Source organism: Colobus angolensis, unplaced genomic scaffold, assembly GCF_000951035.1.
Source record: "Colobus angolensis palliatus isolate OR3802 unplaced genomic scaffold, Cang.pa_1.0 Scaffold324, whole genome shotgun sequence".
In the NCBI taxonomy this organism is placed as follows: Eukaryota; Metazoa; Chordata; class Mammalia; order Primates; family Cercopithecidae; genus Colobus; species Colobus angolensis.
The window spans coordinates 1,252,860-1,276,067 of record NW_012116533.1 but is presented as its reverse complement, the minus strand read 5'-3'; the positions used below and the strand labels follow the sequence as shown (position 1 = coordinate 1,276,067).

Sequence of the window (23,208 nt, the reverse complement as noted above, 5' to 3'; positions counted from 1 at the left end):
GGGTTACGAGGTCAGGAGATTTAGACCATCCTGGCTAACACGGTCAAACCCTGTCACTATTAAAAATACAAAAAATTAGCCGGGCGTGGTGGCATGCACCTGTAGTCCCAGCTACTCGGGAGGCTGAGGCAGAAGAATTGCTTGAACCCGGGAGGTGGAGCTTGCAGTGAGCGGAGATTGCACCACCGCACTGTAGCCTGGGCGACAGAGCAAGATTCCATCTCAAAAAAGAAAAAAAAGAGGGCACATAAATGGCTCAGCAGCAGGATAGGTAAAAGCCTCAAAGGAAAAATGATGTCCTCGGTGTCATTGTTCTGGGAGGAATAACACATTCTGAATCTGGAACTGTCTGGAATAAATTTATTTCCCTTGTATTTACATATTTGAAGACGATGACTGAAGCAGTATTTCCACAACAATAGCAGTAATTAGGAAATGTATAACTTTTGTGTAACAGGTGTATATAGCACCTCTGTAGATGTGCTCAGCAGAAGAGTTTTAAGTTGTTGATATAATAAATTCATTGTGATCTTTAGTCCAGTATGTTCTCCAGTATGTTAAGCTCATCTCTCTCAGTGGTTCTTCACCCTGGCTGCACTTAGGAATCACATGGGAAGGTTAAAAACAACAACAAAACAAAAACAATTTCGATACCTCATCCTCCCTCACTGGCCAATGGAGGCCATACTGCTAGATATTTCAATTCCTTTATTAGCATTTATCTTTAGGATTAAATAACAAAATAACTCACAGAGGAGGCGACAGTCTTCACGGTTAACCAAGGAAGGAGGCTCCTAGTTAACTGTTGGCTCTTCTAACTCTTCCTTCTTGGTAGGATCAATTTTTCTTTCACTCTGGCAGGTGTATTAGTCTGTTTTCATACACTATAAAGAACTACCTGAGACTGGGTCGTTTATAAAGGAAAGAGATTTAATTGACTCACAATTCAGCATGGCTGGGGAGGCCTCAGGAAACTGACAATCAGGTCAGAAGGTGAAGGGGAAGCAAGGTACCTCCTTCACAAGGCATCAGGAAGAAGAAGTGCTGAGCGAAGGGGGACGAGCCCCTTATAAAACCATAAGATCTTGTGAGAGTTCACTCACAATCACGAGAACAGCATGGGAGAAACCACTCATGATTCAATTACCTCCACCTGGTCTCTCCCTTGAACTGTGAGGATTATGAGGATTGTGGGGATTACAATTCAAGATGAGATTTGGGTGGGGACACAAAGCCTAACCCTATCAACAAGTTAGCTAGCTATTTCCTTTAACACTAAAAAGAATGAGAGATTCTGCGAGGATGAGATACAGAATCAGAATATTTCTTGGAAGACACTTCTAAGGGTATCACAAATTAAAAATGGGCTCTAGTGGTGGTGGAGGGACACTTGGGAGTGCTAAACATCGAGTTTCCCAATTCATATTTTTGCCTTGAGGTTATCATAAATAAACAAAAACAAAGGGAAAAAGGAAAAGAGAGAGTATCCTGAAAATTCACCCATGCATATGTCTCTCTAGAGTGACTTTTGCAGTAGAAATTGGAAAATAATTCTTTTGAGGTCAGGTATTTATTTTTGCACCTGGCTGTTTGCTAGCCCATGAAGTTATAAGCAGCTTCAAATTAGATACAGATATACATACATATAAATTACAGACATGTCTTTATGGCCAACTGCTCTTCTTACAAATGACTTTCTCACCTTAGCTGTATCTTCGACATTCCTTACTATAGGGCACTCCATGCCCCACATTCAGTTTTGGATGTTGAATAGCAGGTATCAACATAGGAAAGTGGCAATGTGGCTCTCCAAGAGTAGGTGAGGGACAAGGCCAGAGAGAAAAATTAGGAAGCCCTCCTGCCTAGATACCGACTGAGGGAGAAACATAGAAAGACAAGCTGAAATTGCTCAAGTGTGCTCCCCAGCCTTCCTCTGGGTGGCATCATTTCTCACGCAGTTCTACATTTCATTACCCATCAAGATTCATGGTGGTGACAGAATTAACCTTTCTCAGGGAGTCCAAGTGAAGGAAAGGATATGGAATCTTCTGTTACATTTCAGCAGGAGTCTTTGTTTTCTCTGCAAGAGGCCCCCAGGCTCTCTTTGCTTGTGAACTCTTCCTTTTTGCTTATGGTATAAACAATAGCTCTCTGTATCCCATCTCCTGGGGTTGTGGGCTATCTTGGTTGGCCTTTGGTTTTGCTCAGAGAAGACAAACTCCAAAACCAATTGGCCTGGAGCTGCAGGGACTCAGCATTCTGTTTCCAGAAGTAAGGTTGTACAAATATGTTAGCTTGAGCTGTTGACTTCATTCTCTCTCTTAAAACTTTGGGAGTTTCTCTTTGTCAAGTTTTAAAGACAGATTGAGCACTGGACTTTTCTTAGATAGCAAAGCCATTTTTGTTTTAAAGCCCTGTGAAGTTCCAATACTCTTAGATTTCCTTCATCTTAAAACATGGCACTTAAATGCTTCTGGCCCTTCTTGTGTAGCATTACTAGGTGTTAAGAAGAGACAAAAAAGTTCTTGTGCTATTAGCACATGATGTCAGACCATGGGGGTGAGAGAGAAGCTGAACTGTGAGCTGAAGAGTCTACATATGTAGGAATTTGGAAAAGACAAACAGTCTTTAAGGATTCAGTTGCCTGAGACGGCCTCCAGTCTGAGCCTACTACTGAAGAGGCGAGAGTGACTTTTAGCAAATTCCAGATAATAACAAGGAGCATGCATTCACTCAAAGCAGCATCCTCTCTGCCCACTGCATCATGAAATTCCTGTTGCTTTCACCCCATGTAGTCCTTGAAGGCCCCATCAGTCTTCATGGACTACATGGGGTGAAAGCAATAGGAATTTCACGGGTTATAGCTTGAGGTTCTACACCAGAGATCTCCAAGAGATTCCTCATGCACCTAAGATATTGATGCCTTCTGCCTTTGGGGTGGCCAGAGCTCCCTGGCAGGTTGCTTTTTTATCCATTTATCCCAGGGAGCCAATATATGTTATCTATGTGTGCTATGTGGTAAAAACTGCTAGAAAGCACTATTTCAGATGTATCCCTCTTCTTGGAGAGCTTTGGTAACACATGGTCTCAGTGATTTGTTTTCCAGTCTGTAGTCCAAGTTACACAGGCTCTGTCAAAGTAGAAACTGTGTCTGTCTCATATGCTGTTATATATCTAGTGCCTGCCACTGTGCCTAGCTCATAGTACATGCTCATAAAATATTTCATGAATGAATGAATGAGGAAGTCTAGGCCTTGAAGAATGAGTAAAATTCGGATAACCTGGAAGGGATAAGGGTTTGCAAGGGTGATGAGCAATAGGAATAGAGTCAGATATGTTTGTAGTGTATGCCAGGCACAATTTGGAGGCAATGGGAAATTATCAGGCCCCATCATGCCTATTTAACATAATGCTGGATGAATAAAGAGCCACTGAACATCATTGCCGAAGAGCAAAGTAGAAATGAGAACAAACAGATGGCAGTTGACACAACCATGTTTCTCTTAGCATCTAATTTCAAGTCAAACTCTGTGTGTTCACTATGGAAACTATTTACAACGTGGTCTGGGGCCTAATTCCAATAATTCCTAAATGTTCCCATACCATCTTCCAGCTTAGAAGCCCTCACTGCAACCTCTGGTACCCCAGAGGCAAAGGAACACTATGCTGTCATCCCTCACAATGTGAGATTAGAGGAGTAAACCCTATTGTTTATTCCCTACCGATGTTACAGGCATTGTTTTGCACACGGAGAAAGGAACCTAGTGGCTATTTCCTACTCAAAACTTATGTCAGTTGTCACACGCTTAGGGAAATGTGCCCTGAGCTCTCTGAGGTTGAGTTAAATGCTCCTCTCTGGTTCCCACTGCACCATACGTTTAATGTTAATGAAATAACCACAGCCAACATTATTGAGCATTTCATATATTCCAGGCACTATGTTTAGTACTTTACATGAATTATCTTACTCAATCCTTGCCACAAAATCCTACGGTAAGCATGGTTATTATCTCCATTTTACAATTGAGGAAACTGGAGCAAAGATAAGATGAATGACTTTGCTTAAGGTAACACAGCTGGTAGGTGGCCAAGCCAAAATGTAAAAAGGCAGGTTTGTTTGAGGCTGGAGCTGCTGTTCTTAAGCACTATGCTCTATTAACTTCTAACAGCGCCTTTTCCACACCTTGTTGTAATAGTCTGGGTGGCGTCTGCCTTTCTCCCACCCCCTGGAATGTTAGCAACATCACATCAGTAACCAAATTACCAAGTCTCATCTGGATCCCAGCAAATAACACAGGGCCTGACACAGAAACATTTGAGTAGAAAAACATTCTGCAGCACTATTCACAATAGCAGAGTCTTGGAACCAACCCAAATGTCCATCAATAATAGACTGGATAAAGAAAATGTGGCACATATACACCATGGAATACTATGCAGCCATAAACAAGGATGAGTTCATGTCCTTTGCAGGGACATGGATGAAGCTGGAAACCATCATTCTCAGCAAACTATCGCAAGGACAAAAAACCAAACACCACATGTTGTCACTCATAAGTGGGAGTTGAACAATGAGAGCACATGGACACAGGAAGGGGAACATCACACACTGGGGCCTGTCGGGGGTGGGGACCTGGGGGAGGGATAGCATTAGGAGAAATACCTAATGTAAATGACAAGTTGATGGGTGCAGCAAACCAACATGGCACATGTATACCTATGTAACAAACCTTCACGTTGTGCACATGTACCCCAGAACTTAAAGTATATATTAAAAAAAAAAAACCCTAAAAATAAATAAACACGTATGAATTAAAAGAAAAGAAAAGAAAAACATTCTGAATGAGGAGACATGAAAACTCCAGGCCTCCACCAGATGGTGCTGTGGGAGTCCAAAAGAAAAGTGCCCTTGGACCTTTTCCTTTCCCATTCCTTTCCCAAGAATACTCCAAATATCCACATTTTTAATTTAATTTAATTTTATTTTCCAGAGAAGCCTGAGTGGGTAAGAGAAACATTTTCAAGATAATGTTTAGGCAGGAATTGACATGAGTTTGACAATTTTATTTATGACTTTATGTTTTGGCCCAAAAGGCAAGGTTGACCTTATTTCACTCCACCCTTTTAGATTCATGTACTTATTTTAAAGATCTCAAAGTGGGTTTTGCACCCTTGTCACCATTACAAAGCTGGAAATAAAATCTGAATTGCCAAAAGCATTGGAGGAGGCCGTGCAGTGGAGTGAAAAGGTTTCCTGGCTGTGAAGCAGTCAGCAGACTTGGCTTCTGATGGCTCTGCCATTAACTAATGAGAGACTTCAGGCCAGTCCCTTCTCCTCTCTGGACCTCAGTAGCTCCACCTTTACAGTAAGAGGGTTAGATGAGACTTCCAACCCTGAAATGTTTTATTTTCCCTGATAGTTTCTATACAAAGGACCGTAGACAATAAAGAAGATAACTGACTCTGGTTCAACTCTCAGCTTGACCACCTATGAGTTAATCGACTTTGGACAAGTTACTTAACCTCTCTGCAACTTAATTTCCTCATCTGTATAATAGGAATGCTGTTTTACCTACCTCAGAGGGTTGGTTGTTGTTAAGGATTAGGTGAGATAATGTATGTAAAGTGTTTAACACAGTGTTTGTCACTTTCAGTAAAAGCTATTATCACGTAGAGCTTACCCTCACAATGTAGTAATTTCCTAGAGCTTGGGTGTTCATTTACGAGTCATCAAAATTGGGGGAAGTTTTAAGTACTAAGCCACAGTCAGGCTTGGCCCTTTTATAAGTACAATGATAAATGCATTTCATGGGTGCACTGCAAGGCTAAGCATGCAATTGAAGCAGAGAGCTGCACAAGTAACCATAAACAATTGGAATCCTCTTACACTGTTGGTGGGAGTCTAAAATGATACAAGCCACTTTGGTAAAATGTCTGGCAATTTCTTATAAAACTAAAGCACATCTTTCCCTTGACCCAGCATTTCCACACCTAGGTATTTACCCAAGAAAAAGGAAAACATATATCCACAAAAGGACTTGTATGAGAACATTTGTAGCAGCTTTATTTTTAATAGCCAGAAGCTGGAAACAGACCAAGTGTTCATCAGTAGGAGAATGGATAAACAAACTGTGGTATGGTCACACAGTGGAGTACCACTCACTAATAAAAAGGAACAAACTACTGATACTTGCAACAGCATGTATCATGATTTATGTATCATATATATGAATTATGTATCATTATGTATCATGTATTAGCATGATCCTCAAAAACATTAAGCTGAGTAAAGGCAGTCTTATTCAAAAAGTTCATGCCTTATGATTCCATATGTATGAGCTTCTATAACAGGCTAAACTAATCAATGGTGGAAAAAAAAACAGTGGCTGCCTCTGGGGGTGAAGGGAGAGGATTGCCTGTGAAAGGACAAGAGGAAATGTTCTTGAGTAGTAGTCTATATCTTAGCAGGGGTTACATTTGCCAAAACTCAGAAAACATGCAATTAATATTTATATATCTCATTGTATGTATATTTTACCTCAAAAGGAAAAAAGAATAATAAACAAATATTGGACTATAGTTAATGATAGGTATGGAGAAAGTGCTTAGGAGTGAAGTGCATACTGATGTCTGCAACTTCAAAAAAAAAAAAAGATAATGAATAGACAAATAGATGGAGGGAGGAATGGGTAGGTGAGAGATGAATAAAGCCAGTATAGGAAAATATTAGTGGTAGAGTCTAGATGGTTACCAGATATCCTCTGTATAATTCTGTCAATGTCGCTATATGTTTGAAATTTTACACAATATTTTTTTGGAAAAATGTAACTTCAATGTTTCACATTCCCCCCAGAGTGAATCTTTTTCAAAGCTGGAAAGTTTCATTGCGGGAAGGCAGACCTCAGACCTAGGTAAATATTTCCTGAGCACATACTATGTGCCAGGCACTGTGCCAGGCATGGTGAGGGATACAAAGAGGAAGAACACAGCACCTGCCCTCAAGAGGTCTGTAGGGGCCATCTGATGAGCCCATCCATCACTATTATTTTACGCTATGAGATTGCTAAGGAGAGTGAGATTTCATCTAGTTGAGAAGGTGTGTGGCATTGAAGACATTTTGGGTAATTAGTGCTGTAAGTAGGGTTGGACAGCGTCTTCAAGCCAGAGCACAGAGAGTCTTGAAGGTCACACTAAGGTGATCATTTGGAAGTCTAGTGGACCCATTCAAGAATTTTGAGCCAAGGAGTGACATCTTTAGGAATTTACCGGGAGAAAGGGGCAGGTGCAATAGATGCCATTGCTTTAGGGGGGTTGGCAGGCAAGGGAGCTTTTCAGGTACCTGCAATGAGCAACGGGAGCAGGTGGGGGCATCCATAAAGAGAGCTTCAGAATGACCAGGACAGCCCCAAAGCCTAAGGAGATGCGATCTTGGTTTGATCCCCTGGGAAATGGGAAGCCATTTAGTCTGTGCCTCTGTCCTACTTCTTTGCCCAATGATGTTGTGGCTCTGTAAGGCCATACTGGTTGTTCACAGTCAACATCTATTCTGATGGTTTGTTAGTCTATTCTGATTGATCAGCATTGAAGATATACTGCTGTTGAATCCATACCTGCCCACCTCATAAGGTTGTTATAAGGTTAATTAGTATAATGTATGTAATATGCCTGGCATATGCTAGACACTTGATAAATGAAATCAGAGACCAAATTTGATGCTTCAGTATGTGGCCTGAATAGAGGGGGATATCAGCACAAGCCCATGAAGATCTCCAAGCAGTCTCTAAGTAAGGCATTTGAAGCTCCTGAGGCCCATTCCAACCTACAATTATTGTGATCTTTATCAAACCCCAGTTAGTCTGAAATGCTATGTATATTCCCATGGAACAAATGAGAAGCCCCAGTTGGATTCAGGAACCGTCTAATTTATATTCTCGTCAGTCTTTTGAGAACAGACCTACTGTGGTGGCTTATGGCAAACCATATCCTCAAGATGGTGCTGCTAGGAGGAGGTAGAGAAGCTTGCAACATAGCCTGGGACAGTGAGCTCAGACCACCTGGAGTCTTCCTTTTTCCAAACAAGGCTTTGGACTCCAGTGCTCAGAGATTGGGCCCAGAGTCTCAGTTCTCTGCAAACCAGAATTCTGGCTGGTCGTCCTGCCCACTACTTACCCAGCTCCACATCTTGGCACTCCCTATTTGTCCCCAGTTCACAAAGAAGTGTCTGTGAGAGTTATAAAGGCACAGACTGTTCACCGATGTGACTTGCTCACCGATGTGTCTCTAGGACCCAGCACAGTGCTTCACACAAAGTAACATGGAATAAATATTTGTTGAATGAATGAATGAATGAATGAATGATTCTTTCTCAGTCTTTAGTTGGTGCCTCATGAAGCCTTCTTTCTTTCTCTCCTTTAGAGCCCACTGTGGCTTTGCCAGCCTTCTGGATTCCGACAGTGCTTACCATCTGTGTCTGTCCTTTGGCAACTAGCCAAACTCAACTCAGTTCAATTCAACCAACTTCCATAGAGCTGCACTTTTGGCAGGAAGCACTCACAGTCTCAAGGAATGGGGAAAGCATTTCCTATCCATGGCGCCTCAATTGTACTTTTAAAGCAACCTTGGCATGGAAGAGAATCTTTCCTGAGACTCTTTGAAAGTCTAAATACATGATTGTAAATTACTTCCCTTTGTCAACACCCTTGATTACCATTTTGGAAATGAGTCCCAGGTGATGGATAAATGGATGATTATTTGACAGGTATGGGGCTCATGGAAAGTGAGGGTGGAGGGGTGGTGAGGAATGAGAACCAGTGCCCATCTGTTGGATTTGCAGTTTCATTAAGTGTGGTAGGGAAAGGGGTTGGCATCTCAGCCATTCTAGGCTGGCCTGGAACTGAGATTTAAAAGATGCCCAGAAGCCCCTAGTGTGAAAAGAAAGCCAGAATCCCCTCCGCCCCACACCTGTTGTTTTTTTTCGGAGTGTTGGGCCTTTTTAAATTTTATGACTATTCTCCGTTTCTGTTTCCACCCGCTTCTACACATCTATCCCTCCCCATGCCATTCTTCTATAAATTAGTAGGTTGATTTCTCTCTGGTAATGATGTCTTTCAATAAAACTAGAAGTAGCATTGTGTTTATTAAAACATTATTTTAATATCAAAACCTGAAAATAACATAAATATTACAATAAATGGCAAAGTTAAATAAATTATGGCAGATCCATAGTCTGGAGTACTGTGTAGACAATAAAATAACACTATGGAGAAATAGTAAATGCCATGGAAAAATTTACAGTATGTTGTTAAGGCCATGAAACACGAGAAAAAGGCCATGAAACACGAGAGAGAGAGAGAGAGAGAGAGAGAGAGAGAGAGAGAGAGAGAGAGAGAGAGAGAGATGTGTCATGAGTATGTACTATTGGTAATTTTTTTGTTCTTTTTTTCTTGTCGCTTTTTTGTGTTTTCCAAGATTTCCAAAATTTTTCTTGTGCTTTTTTGTGTTTTCCAAGATTTCCAAAATTTTTCATGTTTTTTTTTTTGTTTTCCAAGATTTCTGCATTGAATGCTGCAAAGTAAAGCTCAGAAGGGTGCATTGTGAAGAATCTGAAAGCGCAAACGGGGATAGAGCAAGGCTTCTTTCAGTCAGCAAATTTTGAGGAAGGCAAAATGCACAGAGTATTGCAGAGGAACTCCAGGAAGATGCTGTTTTTCAAATTTAAAGGGGAGAAGATGGTGTCTATTGGTGGTGAGGACTTAAGTTCCACCACAGAAGACTAAACTCTATTAAAGAATCAATGAGTAACAACTCCGGGGTTTCTGAACATAGGGCTGAATTGATGGAAGTGGTGTTGCAGAATTATTCTAGCCATAACATGATAGATTCGGCTGTAAGCCAGGATTCTCTGTTTGCATATTTGACCTGAGGTAATGAGGACATGGATTAAGCTTGTGGCAATAAAACGAGAAAGGAAGGAGCAGAGGGATCTGAGACATGCTACCAAGAATCAGAGCTAGAGATTAAAATTTGGCTAAATATATGCCAAGTGGTAGGTGAAACCATGTAAAGAGACACTCTTCAAGGAAATGGGTGTTGAGAGAGAATAGCTGAGGACTGAGTCTCTGGGGATTCCAATAGAAAATGGAAGAAGGAAAGAAGAGGAACGAGCAAAGGAGACAGAGAATGATGGGTCAGAGAGATAAGAAGAGAAACCTGAGAAAGCAATGCCACAAGAGCCAAGGGTAGGACAGTTGCAGGAAGGAGTGGGTGGTTGATGGTGTCAAATTCATCCTCGAGGTCAAAGATGCAAAGGGAGCAGAGACCTCTGAATTTGACTGGGAGGTCACTGGTGAAGTGACTTATGGAAAGCAGTCTTGGCAGAAAGCACTGGACTCTAGAAGGTTCAAGAGGAGGGAGAGGTGGGAAAATGGAGGTAGCACTTGAATACCACCCATGTGACACAAGTAATGTGTTAGGACTGAGAAGAAGAAGGTCAAACTTTATAATTCCAGTCCTGCTACTTAACCAGTCTGAACCTCAGTTTCCTTTTTGGAAAATGAGAATCTTATTAGCTCATAAGGCTATTTAAATTAGAAAACAAGTTTAAATGATTATTTTTATGTTACAGTAAAGGGGCTTCTTCCTCCTTTCCTCTAAAAAAAAAAAAATCCCTAGATATTTCTAGGTATGTTTTAACACAGCAGACCCAACATTTTTGGCACCAGAGACTTGTTTTGTGGAAGACAATTTTTTCCATGGACATTGGGGAGGGGCAGATAGTTTCCGGATGAAACTGTTTCACTTCAGATCATCAGGCATTAGATTCTCATAAAGAGCATGCAACCTAGATCCGTGGCATGCGCAGTTCACAATACGGTTTGAGCTCCTCTGAGGCTCTAATGCCACCGCTGATCTGACAGGAGGTGGAGCTCAGGCGATAATGCTCACGTGCCCTCTGCTCACCTCTTTCTGTGCGGCTGGTTCCTAACAGGCCAGGGTCCAGCAGCCTGGGAGGTTGGGGACTCTTGTTTTAACAGATAAGAGAAGTCTTTTTAGCTCAACAGTCATATCACTAGGTTAGTACTGCTTTGAAAATTCTCTAGCTGTGTTCTCTGGCATTCATCCTGCCAAGTTGCTTTAACAATTCTTTCCTGGGCCCCTCTGAGGTGAGAATATTAAGGCAAGGTGATTAGAAGGGAGCCAGTGTCAGGGTCATGTGGAATGTCTCTGAGGCCTGTTTAGAGGCTATGAAGCAAGGCTCTTTTTGAGACCCTGGATACAGTTTGATGCCAGCCTCACCTGAACACACAGAAGGCTACAACCCCTGGGTGGATGGCGGGCTGAAGAACGGTTGGGGAAGAGGCATCGGAAAACCTTCCTTTTTTAACCCATGGCACCTATAGATGGAATGGTCCCTGGACTGAATGGTCTTGAACAGGCAGCATTATTTTCAAGGTGTGCATAAGGTCATACACTTTTCTTTCTTTCTGCTCTCATTTGGCAACTATGGACAACCAGACCTAGCCAGCACTACCTCATTTTTTCTACCCCACCATTTACAAACCAACCCTTTTCCTTTGTGAAGCTCAGTCTGTTTCCAATTTAACATATCTGGCCTCATCTTTGTCTTGGTGCCTTGTTTTCCCCTAAAAAAAGATAGCCTTCGAGAAAAAATGGCTGCCCTATAAGCCATTAGGGCCTAGACCTGTTACCAAGTCTAGAGAGGCACATAGCTGTGTGCTGGCCTAACTGGGAGTAGGGTGAGCATATTCTCTAGAACTGGCACTTTTCAGATCCTGAGACATCTACAGAGTGTATTCAAAGGGTCTTTTTTAATGTGCATGCTACTCTTACTGGAAGAACTTGGTTTCACTTCTGGGAAGATGGCTTATTTACCCATGGGAAACAGGGTCCCATTATGAATAGGACATTCATGTGCTCAGATGTGTGGACTTTTCAAAAAGTATCATAGAACATCAGAGCAGGGGTGCTTCCAAGAAGGCTGTTATATCACTTATATCACCAGAAACCATTTTGGATAACCAGGGAATTCTACTCTGTCTTGGTCTTCTAGCAGGTGCCTGAGCACTCAGTCACCAAATTCAGCCTGAGCATCTTCTGAATGAGATGCTCTCCTCCAACAAGGTGGGAGGGGGGTGAGAAGCGGGGCAGGGGGGAAAACGAAAGAAATGAGGACTAAAAAGATAGGCCTGAGTCCTCGTATATGGGAGTAACTTCCATAAAATGTGGACAAGGGGTCTCCGCCGCGGAAAGGCGTCTGCCCTCTCCCTTGAGCGCCCCAAGGCAGAGCTGCCTTAGGGGGCCAAATGCTGTATCTGGGCCAAAGCCTGGCCTGCAGGGCAGGTGGCCAGAACTTGGAAGGAATTCTCTTCCGCAGCCCAGGGTCCAGGCTTGGCCCCAGCAAGCTGCCCTGCCAGCCTCTGCTGCCCGGGGCCTCGCGCATTCCGAGCCCCCGCCCCCTCCGCCCGTCTCTCAGCCTCGCCCCTACTCTTGTCTCCTTCTCCTCCCCCCACCAGCTGTCCCCTTTCCCTGGAGTAGCTAGACAGCCAGAGCCTGGGAAGAGGCGGCCGCGGGCCGGAGGGGGCGTGGTGGGGAAGGGAAGGAGGGGCGGGAGTGAGGGAATAAGGAGGCCCCGCGATCGGCGCCCCCAGCCACTGCGAGCCCGCCGGAGAGCTGGGTGCCACCGCCGTTGCCACCGCTGAGCCCTGCCCGCCGGCCGGCCCGCTCGCTAGCTCGCTTCCCCTCGCCCAGGGGGAAAGGTCAGCAGCGTCCTGGAGCCGCCGTGTCACTCCCCGAAAGCCATGAACTGCAGCGAGAGCCAGAGGCTGCGAACCCTTCTGAGCCGCCTGTTGCTCGAGCTGCACCATCGGGGTAACGCCAGCGGCTTGGGCGCAGGCCCTGGCCCCAGCATGGGAATGGGGGTCGTGCCTGACCCTTTCGTGGGCCGCGAAGTGACCAGCGCCAAGGGCGACGACGCCTATCTCTACATCCTGCTCATCATGATCTTCTACGCCTGCTTGGCCGGAGGCCTCATCCTGGCCTACACCCGCTCCCGTAAGCTCGTCGAGGCCAAGGACGAGCCGTCCCAGGCTAGCGCCGAGCACGAATGGGCCCCAGGAGGCGCCCTGGCCGCCGACGCCGAGACTGCCGCGGGCTCCCCGGCCGAGGGCTGCCGCCAGCTTGCCCCCGGGGGGCTGCCTGCCCTCGCCCAGGGGGCTGAGCGGGTCTAAAACCACAGTCCCAGGTTGCTGGTTTGCGCCCTCCTCATCTCGCTCATCCCTGGGCGCGCCTCCCGCCTTTCACCCCCCACTCCCTTCCAGGGTTGGCCTCATCTGAGGCCCAAATAATGGTGAGAGGCCAGGAGACCTTGTCTGGAAGGCCCTGGAAGGAGAAGCACCACCTTACCCATTCCTGGCCAGTTTCTCCCTCTTCACCCCTGCGCCTCCACCCCTACCCCGCACATCCAACTGCACTAAACTGCCTCTGCTCTCTTGTCTTCAGACAGCCCTGAGAGCAGGCTCCAGCCCTCTGGGAACTGAATCTAACACGTCCAACACTTGGCATTGAACTGAAGCAATGCATTCTATCAGAACTCTGGGCCGTCTAACTGGCAGCTGCTCCAGGGGCTGCCAGGGACTGCTCACTCTGCAGAGCCAACGGGCTTGCCAGGCCGACTGCAGCAGCTCCAGCTTCCAGTTGCCTTAGGGACAGAGACAAAGGAAATGAAGAGACCTCAGACATCTTTTCCCTCCCTCTCTCTTTCAGCAGGGAGCTAGCAGGACACTAGGAACAGTCTGTGGGATAGAATGAACTTAATGGGGGATGGAAGCCGGAGGAGTGCTCAACGGGGAGGGAAATGATCTATGACTGCAACTGTATGGTTTTCTCGTCTCCCCAGTTTTCATCCCAGTGGTAACTTGCCTGATTTCTGGTAGCTATGCCATCTTCTGCTGAGGGTTACCATTGCTGGTGTATCACCCCGGTACTTCCAAATGCCTCTCTTCTATTGATTCAGTTGTTATTGCAGTGTCTGCTTCATCCGTGGAACTTGAGGCTCAGATGTCCCCTGCTCTGTAACCCTGGGGAGTGTCAGAGGCAGGTAATAAAGGTTGTTTAAACAATAACGCAAGACTCTTCTCTCAAAGATTCCAGCCTTAAGACCCAGTACCATATGGAGAAGGAATCCTTTTTCTTTTGCTTTTGGAAATGAAGTTTGGATTTGGGGGTTGGGTGGTTGTGATATTTATATCTATATATCCAGTTCCAATTTGATAGGTGTGATTGTGGGTGAAGAAAATGTTTATATGGCTAAATGGGTTGTTTCTTCAAGTGTTTCAAAAGTTATACCTACTTTATCACTTACCCCTCCTTTTTTCTTATTTCTGAAGCACTCTCAAAGATCACAATGCAGTTTTTCAGGATGCACTTTAAAAAAACCTCTAAGACCCATCACTTTCAGCTATTATCAAACCTAATGTTTAGAAGCCACCTTAATAACTGTTTTTATTTTACTTTTTTTGAGACAGAGTCTCTCTGTGTCACCCAGGGTGAAGTACAGTGGCACAATCAAGGCTCACTGAAGCCTCTGCCTCCTGGATTCAAGTGATTCTCCTGCCTCAGCCTCCCAAGTAGCCTCCTTAGTAGCTGGGATTACAGATGTGCCCCACCACGCCCAGTTAATTTTTGTATTTTTAGTAGAGACGGGGGTTTCACCATGTTGGCCAGGAGGGTCTCGAACTCCTGACCTCAAGTGATCCGCCTGCCTCGGCCTCCCAAAGTGCTGGGATTACAGGCATGAGCCACCGCACCCAGCCAATAACTTTTTTAAAGTGGCTTATTAAAAGACAAGGAAGCCATCAAATAGTGTAAATCTGAAGTCAAAGAGAAAATTCTTGAACTGAGCAATCTTAACCAATGATGGGTAAAGTTAGAGGTATGTGTTGTACTCATCTATTCTCCTTGTCTCAAGAAGGTTGTCAGAAACTTCCCTGCTTACAGCTGAAATGCTTATATCTGATGATGGCTGTTTGGGCTTCATCAACCACAAATAAAATCACCTCTTAGAAGTAAGCCAATTTGCTTAAATATAGCTGGGTTCTCTGATAATGATAGCAGGACAAATATCTTACCAGTCACTTAAATGCATTGATAACACACAAACCTCATTCAAGGCATTGGGTCTGACCTTCCAGCCCATCTAGCATTTTATTGGAACTATTAATAAGTTAAGTGAACTTACCTTTATTTCCAGGATTCACTCCTTGAAGCTATACTGGCCTTGCCCCATTGGCTCTTCTCCAGTCCTCGTTCCAGCCATACGGTCACTCTTGAGGGTGAGGGCCAGGGATTGGGCAGGAGTCCAAGACGATGACAGAAAGAGAAGGGAAGCTGTGTGAGCCATTTCAGCCAGGCAGGGAGGCCTGGGGAGGATGTGGAGGGAGGGCAATGCAGCAAAGCTGAGGACATGTGACAGGGCAGTCTTCAGTTCTGTGTTCTAAGTAAAACAATGCCATTCATTTATCTGGCATAATGGGGACTCAAGGTTATTAATTTTTAAAACTGAGATGGAGTCTTGCTCTGTCGCCCAGGCTGGAGTGCAGTGTTGCGATCTTGGCTCACTGCAATCTCTGCCTCCCAGGTTCAAGAGATCCTCTTGCCTCAGCTCCCGAGTAGCAGGGCTACAGGCTGTGCCACCACACTGGCTAATTATATATATATATATATTTTTTTTTAGTAGAGATGGGGATTCATCATGTTGGCCAGGTTGGCCTCAAACTCCTGACCTCAAGTGATCTGCCCACCTCGGCCTCTCAATGTGTTGGGATTACAGGCGTGAGCCACTGCGCCCAGCCTCAAGGTTATTTTGATAATGAAGCATAGTCACTGCTTCAGGTGTTGAAATTTGGTACACATTTGTACCATTTTCCCATAGACATTTAAAATAACATATTGTCAAAAATAAAAGAAGCTGGGAGCAGTTGGGACAGTGCTCATACTATATATTAATGTGCCAGCTGTGGAAAACAATCCCATGGAAAATGTTCCTGCTTTTAAAAACATTTTAACCTTTTTATGATGACTTAGGGTACCCATGAAGAACATGTAGTGAGAGTAGCTATAGAACCCTACTGGTGAGAAAAGTGACGTGGGCTGGGAAGAATGATTTAATTTACTTTCTAGTGGCTTTTTTCAAATACTCTCAGACTTTCAACTGTCTCCCAGATAATGAAGTTTTTCAGAAGTCTGGACACTCAACTTTTACCAGACAGTGGAGGTGTTAACAGCATTGAAGTGATCATATTGTGGTCAGCAAAAGATAGGGAGAAGAAAGAAGAACTGGGTGCTGCTTGGCCAACCCCTGGTTTTGATAATGTATCCCTGAATAGCAATAGCTGACTATACAAGTTGGGAAAATGTTAGCTTTGTCCTTAATGTGATTTTAAAGATGTTAAACATTCTAATAGAATGATTATTTTTTTTTTACTCCACCAAGCAGTCTATTTTTCCTCTCTGCATAACCAGATCCTCTTTCAATTCAGGTCCGATCTTCACTTCAAAATAATAATGAAGCAAAAGACCTTTGCTTCCTTACTTATAACTTGAGGCTTTCTACAAAGAAGAACTAGGAGAATGTTTTGAGTTTCAATGTCTGGAATTACTCATTGACAGTGCGAAAAGAAATGAAAGCTTTTCTTCTATTACAGACACAATTCTGTGTTCTCAATTTTACTTTTCTAGAAGGATATAAATGGGGTCTTTTGTTTGTTTGTAGTTACCATCTTCTCTTTTTCAATTTGTCGTTGCTTTTATAAACCCAAGGTCTGCACATAACTTGTATCATCAACAACAATAAAAGGGTCTGGGCTGCTTTCCAAACAATCTTGCCTGCCAGCTAAAGCAAATACACCATGATGTGGAGAGAGCATAGGACCAGAAATCAGGAGAACTTGGGTCCAGCTCAGGCTTTTCCAATTAACCAGCTTTGTTTCTCAGAGTGAGCTGCTTAACCTCTCGGTGCCCCAGTGTCTACAGCTGTGGGGATTTGAGGATCAAGTGAGATAATATATGGGAAAAGGCTAGGAGAAGTGTAGAAGCTATAGAAGGTATTAAGTTTATACTTTCCTTTTCTTTCTTTGGAGGAGTGCTCTTTGCACTTGGGTGGGGGTAGTGGGAGAAAGAGAAAAGTTTCCATTATGTAGTTTCTACTGTTAATGCTCAAAGAAGAGGATTGCTGATACTTGGCCACTGGCTCCCACATTTTCAAGCTTATCTACCCCATTCTCAGGATCTTGGCTGACTAGGAAACTGCATAACTGTCTCACCATTCTACTCTACTCTCGTTTACCTGTAGGCCCATGGTGCTCTTTTAAAAAAGTATGACAGTAGCACTTTATTTACAATGCTCCACCAGGACTGGAGTCTGGACTTTTGAAGATAGGAGTCCTCAGGGATTGGTAGCGAGCATAACAGAAAAGAATGAAGGGTAAGAATCAAGGGTGCTGGGCTTCATAAGGGAGGTAGGAGGAAGAGTGAACTAGAATGTTCTGTGAAGGTAAAGAGAGTATGACTGAGGATCACCGAAGGTGAACAGATTAGATTGGTCAATAGTCAGCCTGGATGAACTTGACCTTTCCATCAAAAATGGCCTTGGGAGAAACTATTGGATGAGAAGTCACTTTTCAGCCCTTTTGTTCCTACTTAACATAACCTATAGGCTGTCCAGGAAGATAAATAATGTGGTTAAGCCAATTCCTCTTTCGGTGCTAGGCCTCACAGCATGGGACCAGGTGGCCTCAACTAGTCCCCCATCTGCTATGTTTTGAAAGAGGACAGAGTCGTGGTCAAAGCTGTGGCCTGTGCCTCTTCCTCTGAAGAGAGTGCAGCCAGAGTAGACAGGGAAATACCTCAGATACATTTTTTAAATTGTGGTAAAATACACATTATGTAATATTTACCCACATAGCCATTTTTAAAAGTGTACTGCTCAGTAGTGTTAACTACATAGACATTGTTTTACCACAGTGCCATTTTCAGTCAGAGAAAAAGGAGAACACTTAAATTCCCTTAAATAGAAGTGGCATACTTAATCATTGCTTTAGATGGTACCCCTTCCATGGATATTCACATTTTATAACAGATCACTTAGGATAGTGTAAAGGTAAAACCCCAAGAAAGAAACTCCAGTTGTGGGGTTCAGTGGAATATGGAAGAAGATATACCTTGAAATGTTTACAGATGTCAGGCAGAGTATACAGGTGGATATGCTGGACTTCCCACAGCTTCTCAAGTCACATTCTACTCTCACTGCCAGATGCTCTTGGAACCCTGGGGAGGATGGAGGTGGCCGTGAATGACTGGATTGCAGTACAAACTCACTGGATTTCCACATCCTGACTCATAAAATGTCTATTCAAGAAAACACTTCAGGTCCCTAGAAGAACAGGGGATCTCCCCTTGGCTCTTTTTAGGATCTAACTGTGATCCAGTAGGGGCTACAGCTCCAGCAGGCCCAGCACAAGAAAGAATGGAGACAAAGGACTTGTTAATTTCAATCTTCCTCTTTTAGGACCACTTCTTTAGGGGCAATGTGATTAGGATCAGCTTCTGGAAAAACTATGGGATTGGTATTTATCTCATTTTCCCCCTTCTTGTTCTGAGCTCACTCTTGCTCTCCCTAGGCCCATTATTCCCAAACTATCTCTTTCCTACTGCTAGGATCTAATGATCTTATTCATTTATACCTAATCTGCGATTCATCTCAGCGATGATGCAAAGAATATATTTTTAATGGTGGCTTTCAGACACTGAGTAAGGGAGAGGGGCATGAAAAAGGGCTTGTCCTAGGACACTCAAATATGATATGGGTAAGGTAACTCTGGCAGTCACAACATTGTGATTAGCTTCTCAAGGAAAGGACTTTTTTTTTTCTTTATCTCCACTGCTTCTAAGGGATTTTGGAAGACTGCAACATTCAGCCTAGGAGGGCATCTTCATTTTCACGTGAGGCTCCTATTGTGGGGGATAAGATGGGGGTAGAGATGGGAGTAATTGGGGCAGATGGAAGGGGAGAGAAGGCCTTGCCCTGCTTCCCAGTTAGCCCTCTGTCCACTGGAAGGCCACCTTAGCAAACACAACACCAAGAGGAATGGCTGAGGGGAATGAGGGAAGAAATACTAGGATGGGTCCCCTGAGGACTGTAAGAATGGAGTTGCCATCATTTTCCTGCAATCTACCTATAAGTCTATACTAAATCAAGGCCAAAGAGAAATGACAAGCCCTGCTTGGAGGTAGCTGCTCTGAAATCAGCTGGGTTACTCTCCATCCTGTGTACCAAGTATCTGGCACTATCCCATGGAAGTGTGAGCCTCTCCTCTAGCAAGTCCTGGTGGCTGGTATGTTCAAGATCCCCCACCTTCTTATTTTTTCCATCTTCCACTAAGGCAGAATACTGTGGTGCATAGGATGTAGGTGCTAGTGCCAGGCTGCATGGGTCCAACTCTACGGTTTTTCACTAACTGGGTGATGTCAAGAGAGTTACTTAACCTCCAAGCCTCCTTTCCCCCTCTGTAAGGTAGATGTAGTACCTACCTCCCCAGGGTTGCTGTGAAGATTGAGAAGTTAACATAGTGCCTGGCCCAGGGGAAGGGTTTAGTAGCTACCATTCTGTACTTCCCTCTCATCTTGACTTCCAATGCCTCCACTACTATTGCTATTTTTAGGATGTTCTTCTTCTTCTGGCTCCATTTGTTTCATTTCTTGTCAGCACACAAAATATATTAGGCTTGTTCACCTTAAAAACAACTCTCTTGCCCTTCTTCCTCCTCCAGCTGTTGCCCTAGTCCTCTTTTCCCTTTTTGAGTAAAACTCCTCAAATGAATGGTCTACACTCTGGCTCTGTTTCTCACCTTCCAATCTTGTCTCAATCCATTGCAATATGGTTTTCAGCTCCTCACACCAATGAAACTGCTTTGTCCTGGTCACCAATGACCTACATGTTGCCAAATCTAATGCCCAATTTTCAGTCTTTATTCTTTGTGACTATTTAGCAGCATTTAATGGAGTTGATGACTCTTGTTGGAATTCATCTTTTGACTTCCATAACACTTCAGTCTCCAGGATTATCTCTCTCTTCACTAGCCCTTTTTCTTCTCAGTCTCTTTTAATGGTGCCTTCTCATCTCCTCAACCTCTCAATGTTGAACTACCCATGACTTCATCCTGGGACCGTCTCTCTTCTCCGTTTTACTCTTTCTCCTTTGATGATGTCAACTAGTCTCAACATGAAAAATATTATCCTCACATATAAATACAATCTTTACAATTACCACTCCCAAATTTATATAGTTTTTAACCATTGAAACCCCTACTCTTCAGACTTGCATATTTGACTGCCTACGTAACATCTCTCCTTGGGTATCTAAACCTATCTCAAAGTTAACACGTCCAAATTAGAGTTTTTGAGTTCCTTTCTCCCAAATTTGCTCTTCTATGTGTGAAAGAAAAAACAATCCCTGACATCTGGGAACTGATGTGACATTACATCTAGGTTTCACTCTTCTTAGAAGCTTGCCTGATGTTCACAGGTAGGCCATGTTATTTTCCTATTGGACGTAAGCAATCTCACAGAACACCAGTACCAGATAAGTCCAATAGCAAGACAAGACATGTGTTTGTGACCATAATGAAGTAAGACAAAACAAGATCATTTCATCATGTTATATATGCACAGACAAACATAAGGTTAGCGTGAAACGCAAAACACCAAACATCCTCCTTTCCTAGCTAATTTGAGTGAATACTATTGCTCTAGAAATTACACCTTTGGTCTTTCTGTGTAGTCTTTCCTGCTTCTAGATGAGACTTACTAAGATACTTAATTATAGGATTATCCTTATTGATAGCATCCATTTTTGTAAACAGTACTACCACCAACCACCCATTTGCTTATGCCAAAACAGAAGTCAGATTGATTCTGCTCTTTCCCTCATCCTCCCACAGCCAATCTAGGAGCCAAATTCTTTCCATTGTACCTTCAAAAGAAATTCTACATGTAACCACTTCTCAAGATCTCCACTTCTACCACCTTAGTCTATATCCCCATCATCTCTTACCTGAACTAGCCGAACACTTCCTAGTTGGTCTTCCTACCTTTACCATTGCCCCCCACAAGAATCAGTTCTTTATACAACAGTCAGAACAATATTGAAGCATAAAGTAAAACATGTCTCTTCTCTATTTATGTTCTAATCATATGGGTAATCCAAGGCCCTCCATTGGGTTACCCATACGATTAGAACATAATCTCAACTCCTTACCATGATCTATAGCCCCTCATGATCTGACCCTAGCCAACCTCTCTAAACCTCACCTCCTGATACTCTTCTCCTTGCTTACTAAACTCAAGTGACACTAGTCTTCTTGCTGTTTGTTCCTTGAACACTTCAAGTTCTTTTCTGCCTCAAAGTCTTTGCATGTTGTTTCCACTGCTTGGAATGTTCTTTATTTACATCATCCAATGGCTGTTGCCTTCTCATCATTCAGGACTTAGCTCAATGGCAATTTCTCAGTGGCCTTCCTTCACCATCCTATCTATAGTTGCTCCTTTTTCCCACTCCCACCCTATTGTCTATTCCATTGTCCTATATATTTACTTTACAGCAGGAAACAATGTCTAAAATAATCATTTTTATTTACTTACTAGTTTACTGTCAGTCTTTCCCATGTAGTCTATAAGTTCCATGAAGGCAGAGATGTCATGGTCAATTTTTTTATTTTTATATTTTATTTTTCTATGGTCAATTTAAAAAAAATTTATTTTGATAACTTTTTTGAGGTATAATTGACATGCAAACAGTACATACATTTAAAGTAGATGATCTGATGGGTTTTGACATATGAATATATCTGTGAAAACTCACCAAAATCAAGATAATGAACCTACCTATCACTTCCCAGAATTAGCTTTGTGTCTCCCTCCCGCTGGCCCAGACAATCAATGACCTAGTTTTTGTTGCAGTAGATTAATTTGCATTTCCTACAATTTTATACAAATGTAATAATGCAGTATGTACTTCTTTCATTCAGCATACTGATTTTTGAGATTCATCTATATTGTTGCATGTATCAATAGTTCATTTCTTCTTATTCCTGAGTAATTTTAGGTAGGTATCATAGTTTGTTTATGCATTCACCTGTTGAAGATAGATATCTGAGTTTCTAGTTTTTCACAATAATGAATAAAACATGTATAAACATTTGTGTGCAAGTCTTTGTGTGGGCCTGTGTTAAATACAGGAATTTTGTGTGTATGGTTCTTTTCAGCATCCCTCATGCCCAGGCACTTGTATAATATGTATAAAACATATGGTGGTTAAATATGTGTTGAAGGAATATAGAGATGAACTTCCTTTGCAGCCCAGGTCCATGGACTGTTCCATAGTTCCTGTACCCATCCTACAATCCTTCACTATCCTACCTTTCGTCCCATTCTTGTCTTTCCAATATGCAGCCCTGAGTGACCCCTTGAAGGTGGCTGCTTCTACTCTTGGCTTGTTTGAAAAACCCTGCACTGGGCTCTCTGCCAATGTGTGCTCTCTAAGCTGGCTTCTCTAGCTGTTCAACAATCCGTTCATTCCTCGCTTGCTGACTCCCTATCACATTCCCTACAGCAGCTGCTCCAAACTTCCTGCCCTCTCCTCAAGCCCCCAGCCGCATCCCTCCCCTTCATTCTCAGGAGATGATTTCACCTCCTTCATTTCTGAGAAGACTGAGGCCAACTAACAGGAGCTTCTTCAGCTTTTATCTGAGCCATCTCCACACAGCCATCTCAAATGCTTCCGGCTCTGAGGAAGATGTGCTCCTTCACCTTGCCAGAGTTAAGCTCTCCGCCAGTGTGCTTGATCCTAGCCCCAACTTTATGATATTAATAACAACAGCAGCAAAAAATGTACTTAGCTTTTGATATGTGCCACACACTGGGCTAAGCACTGAGGAAATATCTCTGACATTTATTGAAAAATTATGTCATTAACATGTATCATTTCTATTTTTTCTAAGCTTAAAAACTCATTAACTTTTTTGTAAAAGTGCTGTAAATACATAAATACTAAGCACTTTTTGTGTGTTATCTAATTTAATCCTCACAGCAAAACTGTAGGGTAGTACTATTATTTTAACAGATAAGGAGAGAGAA

The 23,208-nt window shown here is 43.2% G+C and overlaps 1 protein-coding gene across 1 annotated transcript; it reads left to right on the top strand.

Moving 5' to 3' along the window:
- The first annotated feature begins 12,676 nt into the window (after positions 1 to 12,676).
- On the top strand, positions 12,677 to 14,141 carry KCNE5 (potassium channel, voltage gated subfamily E regulatory beta subunit 5). The gene has a single exon (XM_011951669.1). It carries the CDS (start codon positions 12,819 to 12,821, stop codon positions 13,245 to 13,247), a length of 429 nt encoding a protein of 142 aa, XP_011807059.1. The 5' UTR covers positions 12,677 to 12,818; the 3' UTR covers positions 13,248 to 14,141.
- The last annotated feature ends 9,067 nt before the right edge of the window (positions 14,142 to 23,208 follow it).